Source organism: Lissotriton vulgaris, chromosome 4_1, assembly GCF_964263255.1.
Source record: "Lissotriton vulgaris chromosome 4_1, aLisVul1.2, whole genome shotgun sequence".
In the NCBI taxonomy this organism is placed as follows: domain Eukaryota; kingdom Metazoa; phylum Chordata; class Amphibia; order Caudata; family Salamandridae; genus Lissotriton; species Lissotriton vulgaris.
The window spans coordinates 1,679,882,990-1,679,903,339 of record NC_141691.1 but is presented as its reverse complement, the minus strand read 5'-3'; the positions used below and the strand labels follow the sequence as shown (position 1 = coordinate 1,679,903,339).

The 20,350-nt window shown below is 47.8% G+C and overlaps 1 protein-coding gene across 2 annotated transcripts in view; it reads left to right on the top strand.

Annotated features, from left to right (window-relative positions):
- The window catches only part of LOC147724402 (regulator of microtubule dynamics protein 1-like), a 363,899-nt gene that overhangs the window by 259,780 nt on the left and 83,769 nt on the right, over positions 1-20,350 (top strand). For both annotated transcript variants that reach the window (XM_086965961.1, XM_086965963.1), the window contains exon 6: positions 7,912-7,967. In XM_086965961.1, the coding sequence (XP_086822087.1) occupies positions 7,912-7,967 (56 nt within the window). The remainder of the gene's footprint in view (positions 1-7,911; positions 7,968-20,350) is intronic.

The following is a 20,350-nucleotide window of genomic DNA, read 5'->3' as shown; positions in this document are numbered from 1 at the left end:
TTTCCTATGGCTCAGCCGGATAGGACACCAAGAAACTAGAGCAGTTTGGTAAGCGGCTGTTCTCTTTGGCTAGCTTGGGGCTGTGGTCGGTGAACAACGCGTGCTTGTTGGGCCGCTACTCTCACGCAGTGTGGGACAACGATGCCCAAGTCTTACCTCAGTGTCCTGAGGAGGTCCAGGCCGTCCTTTCTCAGGCAATTACCGAAGGTAAGGATGCGGCTAAGTTTGCCATTTGGTGTGGTTTGGACACTGCGGACTCATTGGGCAGGGCAGTTTCGACAACAGTGGCGTTGCGGCGCCATGCCTGGTTGCGTTCCACGGGGTTCTCGGCCCAGAGTTCGCTCATGGACATGCCCTTTGATGGCACCCGCCTGCTTGGCGATATATTTTTTTTTTTAGATTCTTATATAGCGCAGACTGCCACCCTACGGGTATCCTGGCGCTTTAGACTAAAGAAAATTGACCAGAGTATACATAGATCAGAATATCAGAGAATAAGGAAATCATACCCTAGGAAAGAGCCAGGTTTTGAGACTCTTTCGAAACTCAGTCAGGGAGTTAGTTTGTCTGATACTCTGGGGTAGCTCGTTCCATAGACGGCACCAGCCACATTAAGTACCCTCTCACCCATCCTAGAACGTTTGAATCTAGGAATCGTCAGTAAACTGGCGCTAGAGGAGCGAAGCTGCCTCTTGGGCTGGTACCAGGTGAATTTTTCCTGCAGTGGGACTGGACCCAGATCGTGTACCGCTCTGAACACCAGACAAAGTGATTTAAAATGGACCCTTTCCTTGATAGGCAGCCAGTGTAAATCTCTCAAGGCCAGGGTAGTAGATGAATGATGCTGCCTATTTAGCACCAGTTTTGCTGCTCCAGATTGGACTCTCTGCAACCCCTGAAAGATGTACTGTGGTGCTCCCAAGTACAGGGAGTTGCAATAGTCCAGCCTGTTTATCACTGTGCTTCTCACTACAAGGGAACGTGACTCTTTTGGTAATAGTGGAAGTATCTGACGTAGCATGCGCATTAGGGAGAAGCACACACTGGCGGTCTTATTTGCCTGTGACTCCATCTGAAGATTATCATCAATCAGAACCCCCAAATTGCGTACCTTGCTGACCGGAGCCAGCGGTTCGTCCTCGGGAGTAAGCCTAAACTCCAATGGTAAATGTTTAGACATCCTGACAGAGGAGCAGTACTCCACCTCAGTCTTCCCACCATTGAACTGTAGGGAATTTCTTCGGAGCCAGACAGCCATCCGAAGCATACACTGCTGGAACATGTCCAGGGATACTACATGTTCTCCTTCAAAGGAGAACGCCAGTTGTGTATCGTCTGCATATTTGACTAGGTCGACTCCAAATGATTTATTAATGGGGAACAGGGGCTGCAGATAGACATTGAAAAGAATAGGGCTAATCGCAGAGCCCTGTGGCACCCCATGGACTACCGGGAATTTGCTGGAGGAAAACGGTGCCAAGGTTACCACCTGCTGTCTCCCAGCTAGGTAGGACTGCAGCCATTGCAACGCCCGTCCATTCACCCCTATCTTCTCCAATCTCTCCAATAAGATTGAATGGCTCACTGTGTCAAACGCGGTCGACATATCGAGGAGCACTAAAACAGTGGCATTCCTGTTATCGGCCCGCATACCTAAGTTGTCCAGCATGTTGGCCAGAGTCGACTCAGTCCCATGAGCTGGGCGGAACCCGAATTGGTCTCTGTCAAGGAGATGATTGTCCTCCAAGAAGCACGATCGAGTTTTGCTAACTGCCTTTTCCAGGATTTTAACCGGATATGGCAGGAGAGAGATGGGTCTAAAGCTTGCAGGGTTTGTCGGGTCCAGAGAGGGCTTTTTGATCAGTGGAGTCACCACCGCTTGCTTCCATCCTTCGATAAGGCTGGAGCATTTTAAGGACTCGCAGGCCACGGCCAAGTCCTTGGGTCTTTCTGCAAAGACCCCGGCCACTCCTGGGTTTCGTTCCTTTCGTGGCCAAGGCAGAGGCGCCCAGGCACGTTCCTTCAATAAGCCAGTGCAGAACCAGTCCCAGTGCGGTCGTAGTCATAGTCGCGGCTTCCGCAGGGGCGGATCTGGGAATCAGCGTGCAGGTCAGTCCACTTCCACCCCCGCTGCTCCTACTTCCAAACTTTCCTAGTCCGAGTTTCGGGGGGCACCCCACGCCGGTGGGTGGCAGGCTCCGCCACTACCTCCCCCACTGGTGCGACATTACGTCAGACAAGTGGGTGCTGCAGATGATCCGAAAGGGTTACTCCCTCCCCTTTCAGTCCTCCCCTCCAACCATGCCACCTCGGTGCCACAGCATGTCGGGGGATCATCTGGTTTTTCTTCAACAGGAAGTTACGTCCCTCTTGGCCAAGGGGGCCATCAAGCGCGTTTGTGGGCAGGAAGTAGGGAGTGGTTGTTATCCACTTCTTTCTGGTCCCCAAGGGGTCCTGCGCCCCATCTTGGACCTCAGTGACGTGAATCGCTTCCTCCAGAAGTAGAAATTCAAAATGCTGACTCTGGCTCAGGTCTTGGCTGCTCTGGATCCTGGAGACTGGATGGTAGAGTTGGACTTGCAGGACGCTTATTTTCATATCCCCGTCCTGCAGGCCCACCGGCGTTACCTGCGATTCACGGTGGGCCAGGAGATTTTTCAGTTTACCGTGCTCCCCTTTGGCCTTACCAGTGCCCCTCGGGTGTTCACGAAGGTGTTGTAGGTGGACGCAGCTTATCTGCGCAGGTCAGGGGTGTCAGTCTTCCCCTACTTCGATGACTGGTTGTTGAAGGCTGGCTCGCCCCAGGCAGTCGTACCACCTTCAGACTACGGCTGACCTCCTGCACTTCCTGGGGTTCTCCATCAACGTGCGGAAGTCGCACCTGAGTCCCTCTCAGAAGTTCCCCTTCATCGGGGCGTTTCTGGATTCAACACGGTTTCGGGTTTATCCTCCCGAGCAGCGAGTCCGGGATATTCAGGCTATGATTCCGATCTTTCAGCCTCTATCCCGGCTTTCAGTCAGGATGACCCTCCGGCTCCTGGGGTTGATGGCCTCCTGCATCTTGCTTGTGACACATGCCAGATGGCATATAAGGGCTCTGCAGTGGGACCTGAAACTACAGTGGGCACAGCATCAGGGCAACCTGTCCACTCATGTCCAGATCTCGGAGGGCACTGCACAACAATTGCAGTGGTGGCTCACAAATTGCGATTGGGTCTGTGGCAGATCCCTCTCCCTTCCCAAACCGGAGCACACAGTAGTGATGGATGCGTCCCTCTTGGGATGGGGAGGCCATTTGGGAGAGGCGGAGATCAGAGGCCTCTGGTTTCCGGCGGAGTCCTGGCTCCAAATCAACCTTCTGGAGCTGCGGGCGTTCCGACTTGCACTGAAAGCATTCCTTCCCTCTGTCTGGGGTAGTGTGGTTCAGGTGTTCATGGACAACACCACCGCTATGTGGTATTGCAACAAACAGGGCACGGTGAGGTCCTGGACCCTTTATCAGGAGACTCTGTGCCTCTGGACATGGCTGGAACATCAGGGCATTACCCTGGTGGTTCAATACCTGGCAGGTTCTCTGAATGCCAGGGCGGACAGACTCAGTCGCTGGTGCCTGATGGATTACGAATGGCGTCTGAACTCTGACGTGGTGCAAGGTCTCTTTCAGCAGTGGGGAGAGCCTTGGTTAGATCTATTCGCCACTGAAGGGAACGTGCAATTTCATCAGTTCTGCACGTTGGAATTTCCTAGGCGGCACTCGCTCGGCGACGCTTTTCGTCATGTGTGGAGCTGCGGTTTGTTGTATGCCTTTCCGTCTATACCACTTCTGCCCAGAGTGCTGAAGAAGATTAGGCGTGACTGGGCCCAAGTCATCCTTGTGGCTCTGGATTGGGCACGAAGATACTGGTATCCCGATCTACTCAACATGGCGATCGATCCCCCGATCCGACTGCCTCTTCGGGTGGATCTTCTGTCGCAGCAGCAGGGGACGGTCCTCCACCCGAACCTGTCCAATCGCCACCTCCATGTGTGGAGATTGAGCGGCGGCAGTTGACCGCTTTCGATCTTCCTCCCCAAGTCTGTGATGTCATTCTGGCAGTCAGGCGTCCCTCCACTAAGACGGTATATGCCTGCAGGTGGAACAAATTTGTGGCATGGTGCACAGCAAAGGCTGTGGGTCCCCTTTCTGCCCCTCTTTCCGAGGTTCTTCTGTTCGGTCTTTCCTTGGCCCAGCAGGGCTCTGCTCTAGGCACTATCAAGGGTTATCTTTCTGCCATTTCACCCTTTTCACGGCTTCCTGATCATCCTTCTCTTTTTAAGTCCCTGGTTGTTAACCGTTTCCACAAAGGTATTATGCATACGCTTCCACCCGTGCCTTTCATAATGCCTCAGTGGGACTTAAATCTTGTTTTGGCCTTTCTGGTGTGCGCTCCCTTTGAGCCCCTTCATACCTGTCCCTTACGTCTTCTCACTTTAAAGATGGCTTTTCTGGTGGCCATCACCTCATTCAGAAGAGTGAGAGAGCTCCAGGCTCTTTCTTCCAAACCTCCTTTCCTTTCTTTTCATCCGGAGAAGGTAGTTTTAAGGACCCGTCCTCCTTTCCTGCCAAAGGTTGACACACCCTTCCACATTAGGTAGACCATCCCTTTGCCCACCTTCTTTCTGCCTCCGCATCCCTCGAGGGAAGAGGAGAGGCTCCACCGTCTGGACCCAAAAAGGGGGTTTGCATTCTATCTGCAATGTACCCAACAGTTCCGGGTGGATGACCAGCTCATTGTTGGATACGTGGGCGCCAAAAAAGGTTGGGCCGTGCACAAACTGACCATCTCCCGATGGGTCGTTCTGTGCATCAAAGAATGTTACTCCTTGGCTAAGAAGGAGCCTCATGTGGGGCTGCGCTCACATTCCACGAGGACAACAGCAGCCACTACTGCCTTAGGACGTGGCGTTCCCTTGCAGGACATTTGTCAGGCAGCTAGGTGGGCCTCGCTGCACACGTTTACCAAGCACTAGTGCCTTGACAGTCAAGTCCAGAGGGCCGACTTCTTTGGCCGTTCTGTGCTCCGTGACTTTCTGGTGTAATCCTGTTCGCAGACCCACCACCGGGGTTGGTATTGCTGGGGTATGTATTCTAAGGTAAGGAATCTATCACTAACGTGTCTCTTTCAGATGCACAAGTTACTACTTGTGTAACAATATATCTGTAAGAGACATTAGTTAGTGATAGATTCCTTAACGACCCACCCATCCTCCCCGTTCTGCGAACTGATTACTAAGGTTACCGTCATCTCTTTTAGGGCCCTAGTTTTATGAACCAATGGTCAGTATCTTGCATGGTTCTGCGTTCCTGACGCGGAAAGTTGTGTACAGAACTGACGTCAGCGCGCATGGGTGGTTCTTCAGTACTCTCCGTGACGTCAGCTCGGCGCTTGCGATGCCAGTGATGGATGCGGAGCCGCAGGACGCCACCTACTGATGTGCAGGGGTTCTGCTAAGCAAAAACTTTCCAGATCCAGTCTGACGCCTGGGGATATTCTAAGGTAAGGAATCTATCACTAACTAATGTCTCTTACAGATATATCGTTACACAAATAGTAACTTGTGCTTTCAGTTTTGAGTCTTGTACTCCTCGTTTGCAATACAATAAACATGACTACAAATCCCAGAATTCAAAGAAAAGCATTCATTGCGAACAGCAAATTATATATAGACATGTAAATCTTTCCACATCTTCTAATACATTGTTAGGTATATGTTTAACCCTTGACATAGCGTTTCTTTTTCTAGCAGTTAGAGCATGCATCAAAAGGGCAACACACTGTAAGAAAACTTTTCACACACCTAGTCTGCACTTCAGACAAACTGTTACATACTCATTCACTCATAAAGCTTCTTACTCACCTTTCAATAAATATATAAAACCACTCACACTACCACTCATGGAGTATGAATATTTTTTCAAAAATATTTTAAGCTGTCTTTTAACATTCTCACATACACATATACCTTTTCAAGCATTTCTTCCTCCAAATTAAATTTATTTCACATACCTAAAACTGAGGTTTTTGATGAACTTTTTTTTTTCTCTCATCAGATACATACAATACTCTCAGGAAATGTAAAAACTAAGCATAAGAATGGGACACCACTCTCATACAAATCAACCATTAATGGCAACCTTTTCAACGTTGCGCTCTCTGATAAAGTGGCAGCAAATAAAAATGTATCTTTCATTTTTTTTATTTTCTAACTACACTTCTGGATGGTTAGTATGTGTTTGTTAACCCTTTCATATACTTTTATAAAGTAGGCCAATATGGTAGTGTTTTTGTGCATAATTGCGAATTATTCACAATCGTCGTGAAGAATTTGCAAAAAAAACTGGAGCCCAAAAACATATTTAGCTTGGTAGTTTTTAATGAATTTAAGAGTACAGTACACTTTATTAGCAAGCCTTTACTAGGAATTCTATTCCTTGTTACACAACAACCAATCTAAAGATCTCTAATTTATTAAAACAGACAACTCTTTCTTTAAGACCCTTTTCCAAAACACTCTTTGTACAGTCTCCATTGCAGCCCACTAGAACCAGTAAGTCACAAGTTTACAGTACACTCTAGAAGGGCCATGCTAGTTGTAAAATGATCTGCAACAGATAGTTGTAAAATGATCTGCAGCAGATGTGGTTACAGTACAGAATTAAAAGCATATCTAAGTCTGCATTACACTTTTTCATTTTTCCTGCAGCCAATGATAGATCTAGTTATTTATACTTTCAAGCCCCTACCTAATTTTATTCAGCTCCATGTTTTGACATGCATAGTTCATTCATAATCTCTCACTGAGTGTGCCTTAATACTCTTAAATATCATTTCAGTAATGATAGTCACTTGGTAGAAACAAGTTTTTCAGGGCACCAATATATCCAATTGCATGTCTCATATTTCACTCACCAATGTGGCACATTGACTTAGTACATCGCCCTACAGATCTCTGACCAACTACAAGCAAGTATCCGTAGGTGCTATGTTTAGTCATTTGCTTCCTTTAATTATTATAATGACCACCTCTTGTCGATGAACACAATACACTGGTGGTCAGTGGCACTTCTGGCGGACATCCACTAAACTTTCCACCAAATGCCACAAACGCTGACGAACAACTTGCGGGCGGGTGCCTCCGTCATGACTGCGGCCATCACGAAAACATTAACCACCAAATTCCCAGAACAAGGAAATCACGGAGCACTCTGTGGTTCACAGTTTTCACTTTAATTTGGCAGACACGTTTCAGCAATTAGGCCTTTCTCAATGCCATAGTGTTCCTATTAACCATTTCACCACATTTAAAACACTCCTATCTCCTCTTCATTGGACAGGAAAAACTGCTGTAAGAGAAAACAGACTGCATAATGAACAATGTTATCTATTTACTCAGTCCGCCATTTTGACATGCATAGTTCATTCATAATCTCTCAGTGAGTGTGCCTTAATACTCGTAAATCTTATTTCAGTAATGATAGTCACTTAGTAGAAACAAGTTTTTCAGGGCACAAATATATCCTAGTTTATGTCCAATATATCACTCACCAATGTGGTACATTGAAGACTTAGTCCATCGCCCTACCGAGCTCTGACTCGTGTGGTTGACCGGGGCAGGTTAACATGAGTGCTACATGTTTTTATTATGTGATAATATTTGCAGTCTCTGGTAACCAATAGCGTGGATAGAAAAATAATCACCGTTGTTATTCAACAATTGATGCAAATGTTCCTTTCTGGAAATATATTTTTGTTTGTGCTACCAAGTAACTTTGGGATGCCAGACCATTAGATTGCACTGCATTTTACTTTTGAACATATGTGTTTAATAGAGGTGATGCATTATGTGTTGTTTTCTATTTTTTTGTTGTAGAAAGCCATTGAACTGAATAATAAGGATGCTACTACAATTCACCTGTTAGGCTTGTGGTAAGGTTGCTTCCTCAAAGAATGAACAATTCCAAAATGTCTGCTTTTTATCAGAGAAAATTGTATCGATTTTGTAAGAAATTGATCGCCATCCTTAAACAGTGCTGCAAATGTTCACTATTTTGATCACTTTACATTGATTTTAAATTTCTATTCTTTCAAGTCCCAACATATGGAACTCATATTATCCATCCGTCTCACAACCGCTTACCTCTTTTTTAGACTACCCATGTAACCGTGGAAGAAGTGTTTCCTTCACATCAATTCTTAGTGTTTCAAAATCAACATACAAGTCACCTCTTCACAGGCTCTCCATTTGAGTTCACAGTACAGGAAAGCAGGTGTAAAGTTTTAAGGCTAGGTTGGCACAGCATTTTTCCATTCTCTCTATGCTTGTATTCATTTAGACCTTTGCCATATCAGAATAAAATGGCAGGCAATACATCTCCATACACAATGTCTGATTTCCCAGATTTGAATATGCTGTATACAGTGTTTTTAATGAGTGTGTTTTTCACATATGTGCAACTGGATGTTTTTTATTATTAAAAGGTGTGTTGCTAGTTTCTTGTTCCATGTGCTTATGACTATAATGCTCCATCTTGTCACACGTCTGTTTTTTTATCGTTCTCACATATCGCTAATGCGTGCAGGGCCTGACCTTTTGTGAGGCCCTGCACTAAGCCGCTATTTAGACATAATCCACAGGGTATCTCATTGAGCCATTTGCAGCAGCCTTTGAGCATATAGCCTATCCAGTGTGCATGGTCTTACGCAGCCGAGAATGTTATGATTGCATTGTGATTCTGATATTTCAGGAGAGATCTCGGATACCAGCCCTGATTATCTTTTCCTTCTAGCCTGGCTTCTTGCATTTTTTCGAGATTGCACTTATGCGCAATCTCATGTGCAATGGCACATGGGGGCTCTCCAGTGGTGTATCCATCTTCAATGGTTCTTATATGGGGCAAGCTTTTGAACATGATGGATCTCCAGTGGTGTTCAGTAGTGAAGAACATGTCTTGTGGGAAGTTCTTTTGCCTACCACCAGCAGTGGCCACAGTGAGGATGCATGTATCCATCTTTGGATGGTGTGCACACCTCAAGAAACTGGAGATCAGAGGTCTCTGGTCTACATCAACTTGCTCAAACTGTTGGCTATTTGATCGACCTTTGCAGTCAAGATGTTCAAATCCTTATGGACAACAAACCAGTGATGTGGTATGTAAACAAGAAGGGTGGGTGGGCTCTCAGCCTCTGTGCCAGGAAGAGCTGAGCCTTAGGGATTGGGCTCAGGTGAATGGGATTTGGATACTTGCCAACCATCTGGCTGTCTCCTTGAACACAATAGCAAACAGCCTGAGATGATGTTATTTTGCCAACCACAACTGGTGTTCTCCACCTGGAAGTGGTACAAACCATCTTTGTCCTGTGTTACAAATTGGGTTACTGGTTGGCCGGGGTGTGAGCACTGGTCAACGGCAACCACAGTTCTAGACTGGGTAGGGCAAAAGTAAACTGCCAATTAACCTGTGCTAACCCTCTGGTAGCTGGGCACAGAGAAGTCAGGATTAATTTATAGGCAATGTGTAAAAGTATTTGTGCAACACTTCAGACACCAAAACAGTGAAATCAGCCCACAAAAAGACCCCACACCAAGAAAAATAGGGTAGATATTAATACATAAAACAAGATCAAAATGACAAAAATGCAATCAGTAAAACCAGAGATATTCAATTTTAAAGTTTTAGGTTGAAATTGCAGAAGAAATCACAAAGAGCCTACATGGGATATCTGGTTATACCGGAACGAAGTCACAAGTTCAGGCTGATCACGAAGGAGCATGGGCTAGCTACAAGATCCAGCTAGGCCAGCTGAACACAGTACCTTAAATCCTGGTTGCAAAAAAATTCTGGTTGCGAAGTGTTGCATGTAACCGGATCGAAGAAACGCTGGGCAGTCGAAGCTATGCGTCGGGTCCGAGATGCAGCGAGGTCCTGTTGCATCAACGATGTCCTGTTCCTGTTGCATCAACGATGAGGGTCCCTTCGATGGGGTTTGCAATGTGAAGTGTAGCACCGGGAGTGTGGCGCGCAGCTGGTGATGCGTCAGTTCCGAAGAGCTGCGAGACTTCAATGCAGAGTCCGGCATCGTCATTGAGGCTGCAGTCAACAGGAGTTGGGAGTACCTGCGCTAGAGATGTGGTGCGCCATCGGTGATGCTATGAGTAAAGAAAGGTTTTTAGGCAAAAGCTATTGTTTTCTGTGCACTTGCAGTCGTCTGTTAAGGCTCGTGAGGAATCAGCCCATTGTTGGCGCCTCAACCACTCCACGGGGAGATTGATCTCCGTGGCATACCTGCCTGAAACCCAACCCTGCCAGAAACGTAATCACCGTTTAAGCTGCCCGTTTAAATTGGGACTATCCGGTTCCTCCGCGGATAACGACTGCCCCCTACTCCCTGCCACCCACCGGCACCCACTGTGTGCGCCTCGCCCAATGTGGCTATCATGGCTAGGAATGATTAGGCTTTCGTTCGTGCATGAAAGACCTTGCCGAATGGATGGCCAATAACTGTTTGAAGCTGAACGGTAGCAAGGCGGAGGTGTTGGTGGTAGGGAGAGCCCAGTCTGCCTGGTCGCCGGCGTGGTGGCCCTCCTGCCTTGGACCCTCCCCTACCCCGTGCCTAGAGGCGCGTAACTTGGGGGTGTGGTTTGACGCTGGGCTCACATTCGGCCCCCAGATCAATCGGGTGGTGGGAGTCTGCTTCGGAATTCTGAAGAAGTTGAGAAAGGTCCTGGACTTACTCCCGCTCGAAGCACATCAAACCCTGGTTCATGCCCTGGTCACGGCGAGGGCGGACTATGGGAACCTGCTGTACCTGGGGGCTCCAGAAAAAAGTATGGCCCGGCTGCAAGTGTTGCAGAATGCGGCAGCGCGTCTGATTCTCAGACTGCCAAAAAGGGCGCCGTCTAAGGCGGCCCTCCAGCAGCTTCACTGGCTCCCGGTGAGGAGAAGAGTGGAGTACAAGGCCCTCTGCACCTGTCATCGTATCCTGAATGGCAGAGCACCTGCCCCCCTGATGAATCTGATTAAAGCGTACACACCAGCTCGCACGCTCAGATCAACAGGGGGTGGCCTACTGAGGACTCCCAGAATTAAGAAAGCCCGCATGGGAGGCAGGTCGTTTAGACACCTGGCAGCAACCAACTGGAACAAATTGCCCACGAACCTGCGCCTGGAACCAGATGAGGCTAGATTCCGGGCGAAACTAAAAACTTATCTTTATAGTAAATAACGGCCCATGTAGCTTTGGTGCACAATGTTATCTGCCTACTTCCCACTTTCAGCGCGTGGACACGCCGGTGTGCGTAATCGCAGCGCTTAACAAATGTCCCAATAATAATAATAATAATAATAATTTACTCAGTCCTGATGATGATCCCTGTAACTATGTAATGGGATCGAAACGCCGTCGACAACTTCTACACCATATACTCTGTTGTGTATCTGTTACTATATTTCAAGTAATGGTGTAAATGTGAATTCTGTTGATGCTATATGCACAGAAAACAATAGCTTTTGCCTAAAAACCTTTCTCTACCTTCTATCCACTCCGCTAACCATGACAATTTGTAAACGTCTGGGCACAGGCTTGTGCCCATCTCCAAGGAATTGTTGAAGGTATCTCCTAATATTGTGGTTCTAAATTAAATATTAGACCTCTGCCCGGCTGGGCAAGTCAATTTACAATATAGTTTCCATTGTGTCTATATTTACCTATTGACTATATCCCTCCTTGCATAGGACCGCTGTTGTCTTTACTCATATGTTCCCCGAGGTCCTGTGCTGACTCGATTGGGTGCCCTTGTTGTTTTTTATAATCGGTGATGCTATGGTTCCAAGGACTGTGAGAGCGATGTGGGCTTTCTGTGCCAGGTCCAATTCGCGCGGCAGTGACGATGCATTGGTTCAGCTTGAGGATGCACTGCTTAGCCAAGGAGGTGGTTCTGTTTGGGGATGCGCCGCTCGGCAGAGAAGATGCACTGTTTCCTCTGGTAAGCACCTTATGCCCACTGGGGTGACATCACTTGGCAGGGTAGGCACACAGATGGCAGAGTTCAGGTGCAGGTGCAAGGTTGTTGGAAGCTTGTTGTGTCCCTGAAGCGTCAGATCAGGAGCCAAGCCAACTAGCCCTTGGAGTCAATCTGGGTTCTGGGGTCAAGAAATGCAGGTCCAATCCTTCTTATTCAGGCAAGAGGGCAGGAGGCAGCAGGTCAAACCAGCAGAGCAGGAGTCCAGCTGAGGACAGCAGTCCTTCCTGGCAGAGTAGCCACAGGTCTAAAGTGTACTAAAGTGATGGGGTCTAGGGTCCTGTTTTTATACCCCGGGCCCTTTTTCCTGAAAGGTGGGAGAAGTTTCTGGAAAGGTCCTTTGAAGTTCTTGGATTGTCAAAGACACCCCTTCCCTGGCTCGCAGCTGGCCACATTGACAAAACAGTGTTTAAGCCAATTGCGAGGAGACAGGACACAGCTTATTAAGGTGCAAGTGGGACTGTGCTGACCTCTACCCCCTAACCTGCCATTTGTTGGCCCACTAAGTCATTTCTCAGTTCCCATTGTGTGCGGCTGTCTGAGAGGAATACACAAAGTCCAACTGCCAACTACTCCCAGTCATGTGACCAGAGACAGGCTGCAGACATGAAATGGCTAAGGCATGAAAATGGCAACTTTCTAAAAATTGTATTTTCAGAATTGTAATTTAAAATCCGACTTCACCATAAGTTAAGATTTCAGATTAGAATTCCAGAAAGGTAAAACCTGGACAATTAAAACTTCACATTAGAATATTACACTTATAAAATGTAATAAGGTAATCCCAATGTTTACACAGGTTTTGTAATGACAGGCCTGAAACATAGTTAAAGGGCTACATAAGTGGGTGGCACAAAGAGTGCTGCAGGCCCGATAGTTGCATTTAATTTCTCATTTGGTCCTGGGCACATATGGCACACTTTATTAGGGGCTTATAAGTAAATTAAATATGCCACTTGGGTATAAGTCAATTCTACCATGCTTTAAGGTGAGAGCACAAAAACTTTACCACTGGTTAGCAGTGTAAAGTGCACACAGTCATAAATCCAACAAAAACAAATTCTGCAAAGAGGGGAGGAGGAAGGTAAACAATTTTGGGTCACCCTGTGGAAAGGGCAATTTTCAACAGACACCCATCCGATAGATCCCTTCCCTACTAGTAGGAATGCATATTGCTCGCTATTCTGTGCCCTCCAGTTTTCACCGCAAAGAGCTCTGGGGGAGGCTTTTAGTCTAACAGTGGATTTTCCCCTGTATTAGGCATTTCCCTCAATTCCTTTGATACTGTGAGCGTTAAGGCAGCTTCACAAGTGTATATGTCATTTAGGGTCTGCCGCATACGACGCCGGCACTGTCTTTGCGACCTCTGACCTCAGAGGTGGCAAAATCAGTGCCCGGAGCACAGTGGCAATTCGTCCTTATTGACGTCATTTGGGATTTCATTCTCTTTGTTTTCTCTCCGTTTTGCATTACATTAATTGTGAATAATGTTTCATTGTTCTTCATTTGTGTAGTAAAGAAAATGGAGTACAATTAGCTAGAATATGACCTTTCCTGGCAGAAGAGATGAGTCAAAAAAATGCTTTTGAATGTATGTTATGCGCATGTTTACCAGTGAGCGTGTGTTTATGTGAGAGAGTGTGTGTGTGTGCGTGTGAATGTATGTTTGTGTAAGCATGTGTGTGTGTGTGTGAGTGAAATTCAAGGTCAAAGGTTTTGTAATGTCATTTCCGCTTTCCCTGGAATTATGGTGACTTGATGTTCATGTGCACAAGGGCCGCGTGCAAGTGATTATAGTTGCCCCAGACTGGCTGCAAAGGGTGTAATAAGCAGATCTCCTGTGACTGTCTTTGCTCCCTCCCACTTCTGCTCCTACTCGGAGGGCACTTCCTCTTACAGCTGAAGGGGCAGGTGCTGCACCCCAACCCCCATGTTTATGCCTGGAGATTGAATGGGGACATTTGAGTTCTTTCCTTTCATTACAGAGGTTGTCGGCAGCATCTTATCCGCCAACGGTGGCCGGCACAGGTAAACGTGCTGGGGTGGAGCGGAGGCGGAGCAGTGTGTGGTGGGAGTCGACAGACAACAGAATAGGTATAATGAAATAAAGAAATAACACCTATTCCATTGTCTGTCGGCTTCCCCCTGCTGCGTCCTGCTCCGCCCCACCACCCACCGTGCTTACCTGTGCCAGCCCCTGCTTCTATCGGCCTGTCCCTAATAGTGGAACCGTTTTCTTTCCTCTTACGCAGGGCAGGGTATTGAGCATATGAAGATGTGCATTTGAAATGTGCTGCGATTCAGAAAAGGGGGTGGTTGTGGAAAATTAACACAAACTTGGTGAACATTATCGGCGCCATCTTGCCCCCTTTTCGAGCCCATTCGTGCGCGTAAGCGGCAGCCATTTTGAGCACCATGGCCTCCCTGCCCCTCGCTGATAGCCAGCGCGTCTCTCTCTCTCTTAAACCTCGCAAGCATCCCCCCGCACACTGGCAACCCCCGCTCTCTCATGCCTTGGGTCATAAACCCCCCTTCAGCGCAGCTTCACCACAGAATCCCATCCTGTTCCCAGCGCGACACCTCCCCTCATTCCTTTCATGGCCTCAGATCCTTTTGATGCAAACCCCCTTTTCCTGTGTCCCCGTTTGTCTTCCTTGTTCCCAGGCCGCCACCCGGCCCTGCGGATACTGTTTATTACCCCGTACAGTAGGAAGCTTCCCCTCCCCATCAAAAGACCCTCGAGCCGATCAAAGCCCCCACCCTATGAGATCCGATCAACCCCATGCATTCCGTGAATCGGCGGAATGCCCTGCTGTGCGGCAACCATCACCTGTTGTGACCGGGGTGGGGAATCCAACTGTAAATGTATGTGGGAACGGGCCTGAAGGGGAGATTCCGAGGATGTTCTTTCAACTATCAACGTGTTGCGAGAATGTGTTATGTGCAATAAAGGTCATAAACCCTAGTATAAGAGGCCAGGCCTCAGAGATGTGGTTAGAGCACCTCGTGACGATACTTGCTGTCTGAATTGATGTGTTCTCCTCCGGAGAGAATAAAATCCTCGTTTCCTGCCTTCCAGTCTCCAGCGCCTGCTTCTTCATTGATTAACATTGGTGGGTCATAGAGGCGATACCGCCGGGCAACAAAAAGGGTCTTTGGTTACTGGTTGTCTTTGGAACCCCTTTTTAACAATTGGCGTCCCAAACGTGGGGCCCATCAGTGACTCGTGGATCCAGTGGGAGAGGTCCTGACGACAGAGTGAACGACTGCAACGATCGGAAGGTACCCTGTCCGATAGACCCTCGTCTGACAGCCGATCATCCGAACTTCACTGGTTCCGAACAGACCTCTCTCGAGTGATCTGCGGTCCTGACTGGGAACCATCAGGAGTGCCACGAGAAGTACGAAGAGAAGAGGACGATCGGGCGCTGGATTCGGAAGACAAGAAACTGTCCATGCGGTCCGGGTAAGGTCGTGTAAACACGACGAATTGCGAAAGTGATTGATAATTGAAAGTGATTGATAATTGATGAGAAAATACTAGTATTACTTTTTGTTAATTTATTTGGAGATTCGCTGTCTGCAAACGGAGAAACAACAGGCTCTCTCTTTATAAACAGCGAAGGATAGGTACGCACCCGTCGGACCTATCTTTCTCCCCCATTGAACAATTGCCCCTCACCCCCCATTGATTAACTGTTATAGATTGTTTTCTGGAGATTCTCTGTCTGCAAACAGGGAAGAATAGGTCCCCTCTTTGCAGATAGTGAAAGGGTAGGTGACGCGAACCTTTGCGAGCCTACTTATTCTTCCCATTGACCATATTGATTTTTTATTTTTGACCTAACATTGATTGATCAAGATTGGTTCATGAGGTATTCACTACGTGCAAACAACGTAGAATAGAAATATTCTGTCTAGTCTTTGCACGCAGCGATAAGATAGGTAGTGCTGACTATTATCCCATTGTGATCCGTCATGCCTGTCTTCTCCCCACTGGTTAGTAGCCTGTTTAGCCCGGACCGCTTATTAGAGATGAACCATCCGGCTCCGCTGGAAGGCACCCCTAATAAGGACATGTTCATGAAGCATGGATTGATCGCTATAGCCTATAGTGAGCTGTGGCATAAATATACGAAAAAGGATCGAGAAAGTCAGTGGCCACTGAGAGGATCCTTTGATCTTGACAAAATAGAAACGGTAGAAATAGCCCTTCGTAGGAATGAAACAACACCTATTATGCTCGATAGTCTCGGTATGTGGCGCAAAGAAGCCACACGACGAAGGGAAGGCGACGAATTCAGAAAAGGTGAAGGGACACGACGGACAACCCTCCAAACGTCTAGTAGGCAAAGGGAAGGGCCAGCGATGGCACAGTCCCGAGGAGTAGACATGAAAAGAGAACGGTGTAAAGGGATGTGCCGACAAGTCAACCCCGGGACACAACGACCCGAAGGTAATCCCCCGACACTGCGCACAGGACGAATAGATTTAAAACAGAACCAATGTGCTTTCTGTAAATGCCTCGGGCACTGGAAAGCCCAATGCCCGACTCTGCAGAGCATAGGTAAGAACGGAGGGTCGACAGAAAGGACAGGCCGACAGAAAGGGAAAAGGCGCGAGATAAAAACCAATCAGACTAGTGCAGACAGGACAGACAGAACCACCCCGTTTGATTATGCTCGATGGCACAGATTTCGTCAGACCAATTTTAACGACATGTTAGAGTTCTGGGACTGATTGCTCTCTGTTGCTCCCCCACTCTGAAAACCAAACACAATTACAGACCAGTGTAAACAACCCCCGTTAGAGAAAGGACTCAAGGAAGCCAAGCGTCTATTATATAACTTAGGATTTAATTACGGTAAAGAAAACACACAACCAACGGTAAATAGAATAACTAGTAGAACACTCTCTAAAACAAACTGTACTAATAGGAGAAATATAAAACGTATTATGCTCACCCCGGAAGTCCTCGAAATGTAACAGTTCGATGGTCCCGCCCATCCGAAACACATAGCACGTGTGGGGCGGGGCCTGCCAGCAGCCATGGGCCAAAAGAGATCGCTGGCGAGAAGGTACTGGAGGCTCTACAAAGCAGGCAATGAAATGGTCTTCCCATACTACCCTTCCAGGGATGGCGCCCCCCGGGCCACGAGTAGGGAGGGGGCGGATGCAAATGACCCCCTCCCTCGTATCTCCTGGTCCGGCCATCACGAATTCCTCCATCGAATGGATGCAGGGTGGGCAGGGAGGGAGAGGCGACGCAGACGAGCCTCTCCCGCCTCCACAGGTAGGAGGCTCCCCTGCCCTGGTCCGGCGCCGATGTCCTCCAGCCGGGCGACGGCCATATACCTACGCTGCACAGGAAATATAATGCCCGACTGGTATATTTCCGCAACACAGGACATACAATGCCCGACTGGTATACTTGCATAGCACAGGACATACAATGTCCGACGGGCATATTTACGGAGCACCGGATGTACAATGGTCCCCCAAGAGTCGGAATCAGGGGTGTAGGGTGGTCATCATGTGCACCCCTGATTCGAAAGGGACGGCGTGGGATGCGCCGGGAGAGGGAGACGGCACGGGCGAGCCTCCCTCACCTCCCCAGATGAAGGCTCCACTGCTGCACCCTGGCGCCCCGATCCAAAATGTCCTGCTCCAACAGCATGATGTTCTGTCTTTCATCACCACAAGAAGTTTCTTCCACTCCTGATAGACACGACGACGGGCGGCTACCGCAGGGTCTCAAAATGGCGTCTGGGCCCTCGGAAGGCGGGTCTAGGCCGCTGGAGTAACTTTGTCCGAAATTGCAACTCGGGCACTTGCCCACCTGGGCGCAAGCCCCCACCATCGACAAACATGCCCTCGACTTTGAAGATTCTACCAAAGTCCCAAGAGCCCTCAGCCCCTTCAGGCTTCCGGTGAGGAACAGTTGCATTGATCTCAAATGAAATAACCACGGCACAGCAACAAGATGGCGGTGCTCTCGTGTCTGCATCAGCTTCCGTCTGAACCACCCAGGAACATTATGGGCTAACGAACTCGAGTAAGTTCCGGCTGAACATCAACATGACCCGGTAAGAAAGACTCTACCCCCTCCCTCTCTTGATTGACGGTCCACGCCACCAGCCCCTCTGTTAGCACAGTTTTTTTGAACTGCCGAAAGGGACCCTGGTCCAACCGCCAATCGTCGGGGACATTTTTTGCCCCTGATGCTACTTCCGGACTAAACCGGCCTCGCCCAAAATGGCGCCGGTATCAATGGAAACTAACGGATGCCTCGTGGTGTTCCTTAGCTAATGAAACTTGATGTACTAAGATATATATACGAACCATTGTGCACTCAATGAGAAAGGGAGGAGGGTTCACTTGGCGAACATTTGAGAGGGGTTCTGTAAAAATGTTGATTTCAATGAACGATTTGTTTTTGATATTTATTGTAACTGGTACATAACGTCGCTTATGATGCACACCCACGGTTTACATCTAGGAAATGTGATTCCGATGAGCTTGACTGTGTTTATTTATGAACTGAAATGCCCCTGATTCCCTCGTCACGCAATGAAATGTTTTTAGTTACTTGCAAATAATAAATTAGGCCTTTTTTACATGTTCTTGTGCTGCAAAATAACCCCCTACTGTATGTGCTTCCATCGACGACATGTCAGGCCAAATTATGATTGCGCTCTCACATTTTACGTACTGAATGATTATACAAATAAAGGTCTTAAAAACTATGAATAGGCATCGCATACTTTTGTAAATGCGGGTATCGGTGGGAGGGTTTTTCTGTACGCAACCGTTCTGCTCCTTTTTTTAAGGTTATCTGAAGAAATGGTTGTTCGGCCCTGGATCGATAATCGAATCAAAGGTATGATACGTTGCCTCCAAAATATGCGACTAAGCTCAGGAACTAACGTATGAAGAAGGACCTCGACTTCTGAGAATGGGTAAAGTAAAGCGGTGTGATTGATAAAATGTTATAAAGTTATGGTGGTTGAAGGTACTAAGGTACCGGGTTAAACGAAGAACTGATATGCCTTAGGACCTCACAGCTTTGGGAATGATTTAAGGATCCCGATGGCCGGATACATCTACAAAACCGGGTACCTCACGCTAGGCACCTCTGATTCCTTTTTAGCGTTTCCCTACACACGATCCTTCAGGCCATCCTCGAACACCCCCCCCCCCCATGAACCACCTATCACATTGCCCGCCCCCTTGACTTCAGAGACCAAGACCCTAGGGATTATATCCCGAAGAGATAAGTACGAGTATGCGGTAAGTAAAGGACTTTCGTGCCCGTACATTTGATGTGTTCGAATGTTGTTCCCCCCCCCTCCCCCTTTTCCTCCTCTTTTTCCCTCTGCAGATTACATTGGGGTCCTGATTAGGGTACCGTAAAGGATCTGGAGCCACGTCACGCCCGATGCATGAAAACGGACTAACGCCGCAAGACGACACAAAAAGACGCCCTACCCAATGCACGATCTTTCTGTACCTGACCTAATACTCTTCCGTCCCAAAACTGCATGCTTTCTACATCCTAACCTAGACCCGAAACGTCTAACGTGGGGTAACGCACTGAATAGCCCAAACAATACACGGTCATTCTCCATGTCACACGTGTACTGTTTGGCCTATTGTCTGTCTCTCTCTCTCTCTCTCTCTCTCTCTCTCTCTCTCTCTCTCTCTCTCTCTCTCTCTCTCTCTCTCTCTCTCTCTCTCTCTCTCTCTCTCTCTCTCTCTCTCTCTCTCTCTCTCTCACTCTTTCACCCCTCCACACTTTCCCTCCTCCTAGCGACTGGCACCTAATTGACGAACCTGGTGCACCTCCTGATTGGCCCCAAATACCACAAGTATTTGCACAAATTCGTCCTAAATAAAATTGTATCGGTACCACGTTACTACCTCTCCTTTTCTGCTAAATATGGATGACATTTAAATTGGCCAAAAGGAAAGGGACAGGTAAGACGACTAAGGTTCCCTAAATTTGACCCACAGTCAGGGAACTATTTGTCAGTGGCTTCTATGATAAAATGTGTCTGTGGTAATGCGACCATCCCCATTCCAAATTGTCTCCATACCCCAAGCAGTAAGGAATGATCGAGACACCCCCGTCTTCCCAAAATGCCCCCAGTTTGGTATCAGCTGCCCTGAACGAGAACCTGAAAAACGCCCCTTGCTCCAATTCACTGTGTTCCTAATTGTTTTCCATAAAGTCCCACACACCCCAAGGATAAGTTTAATAATTATCGCAAGCCCCCCCGAGTTTTTATAG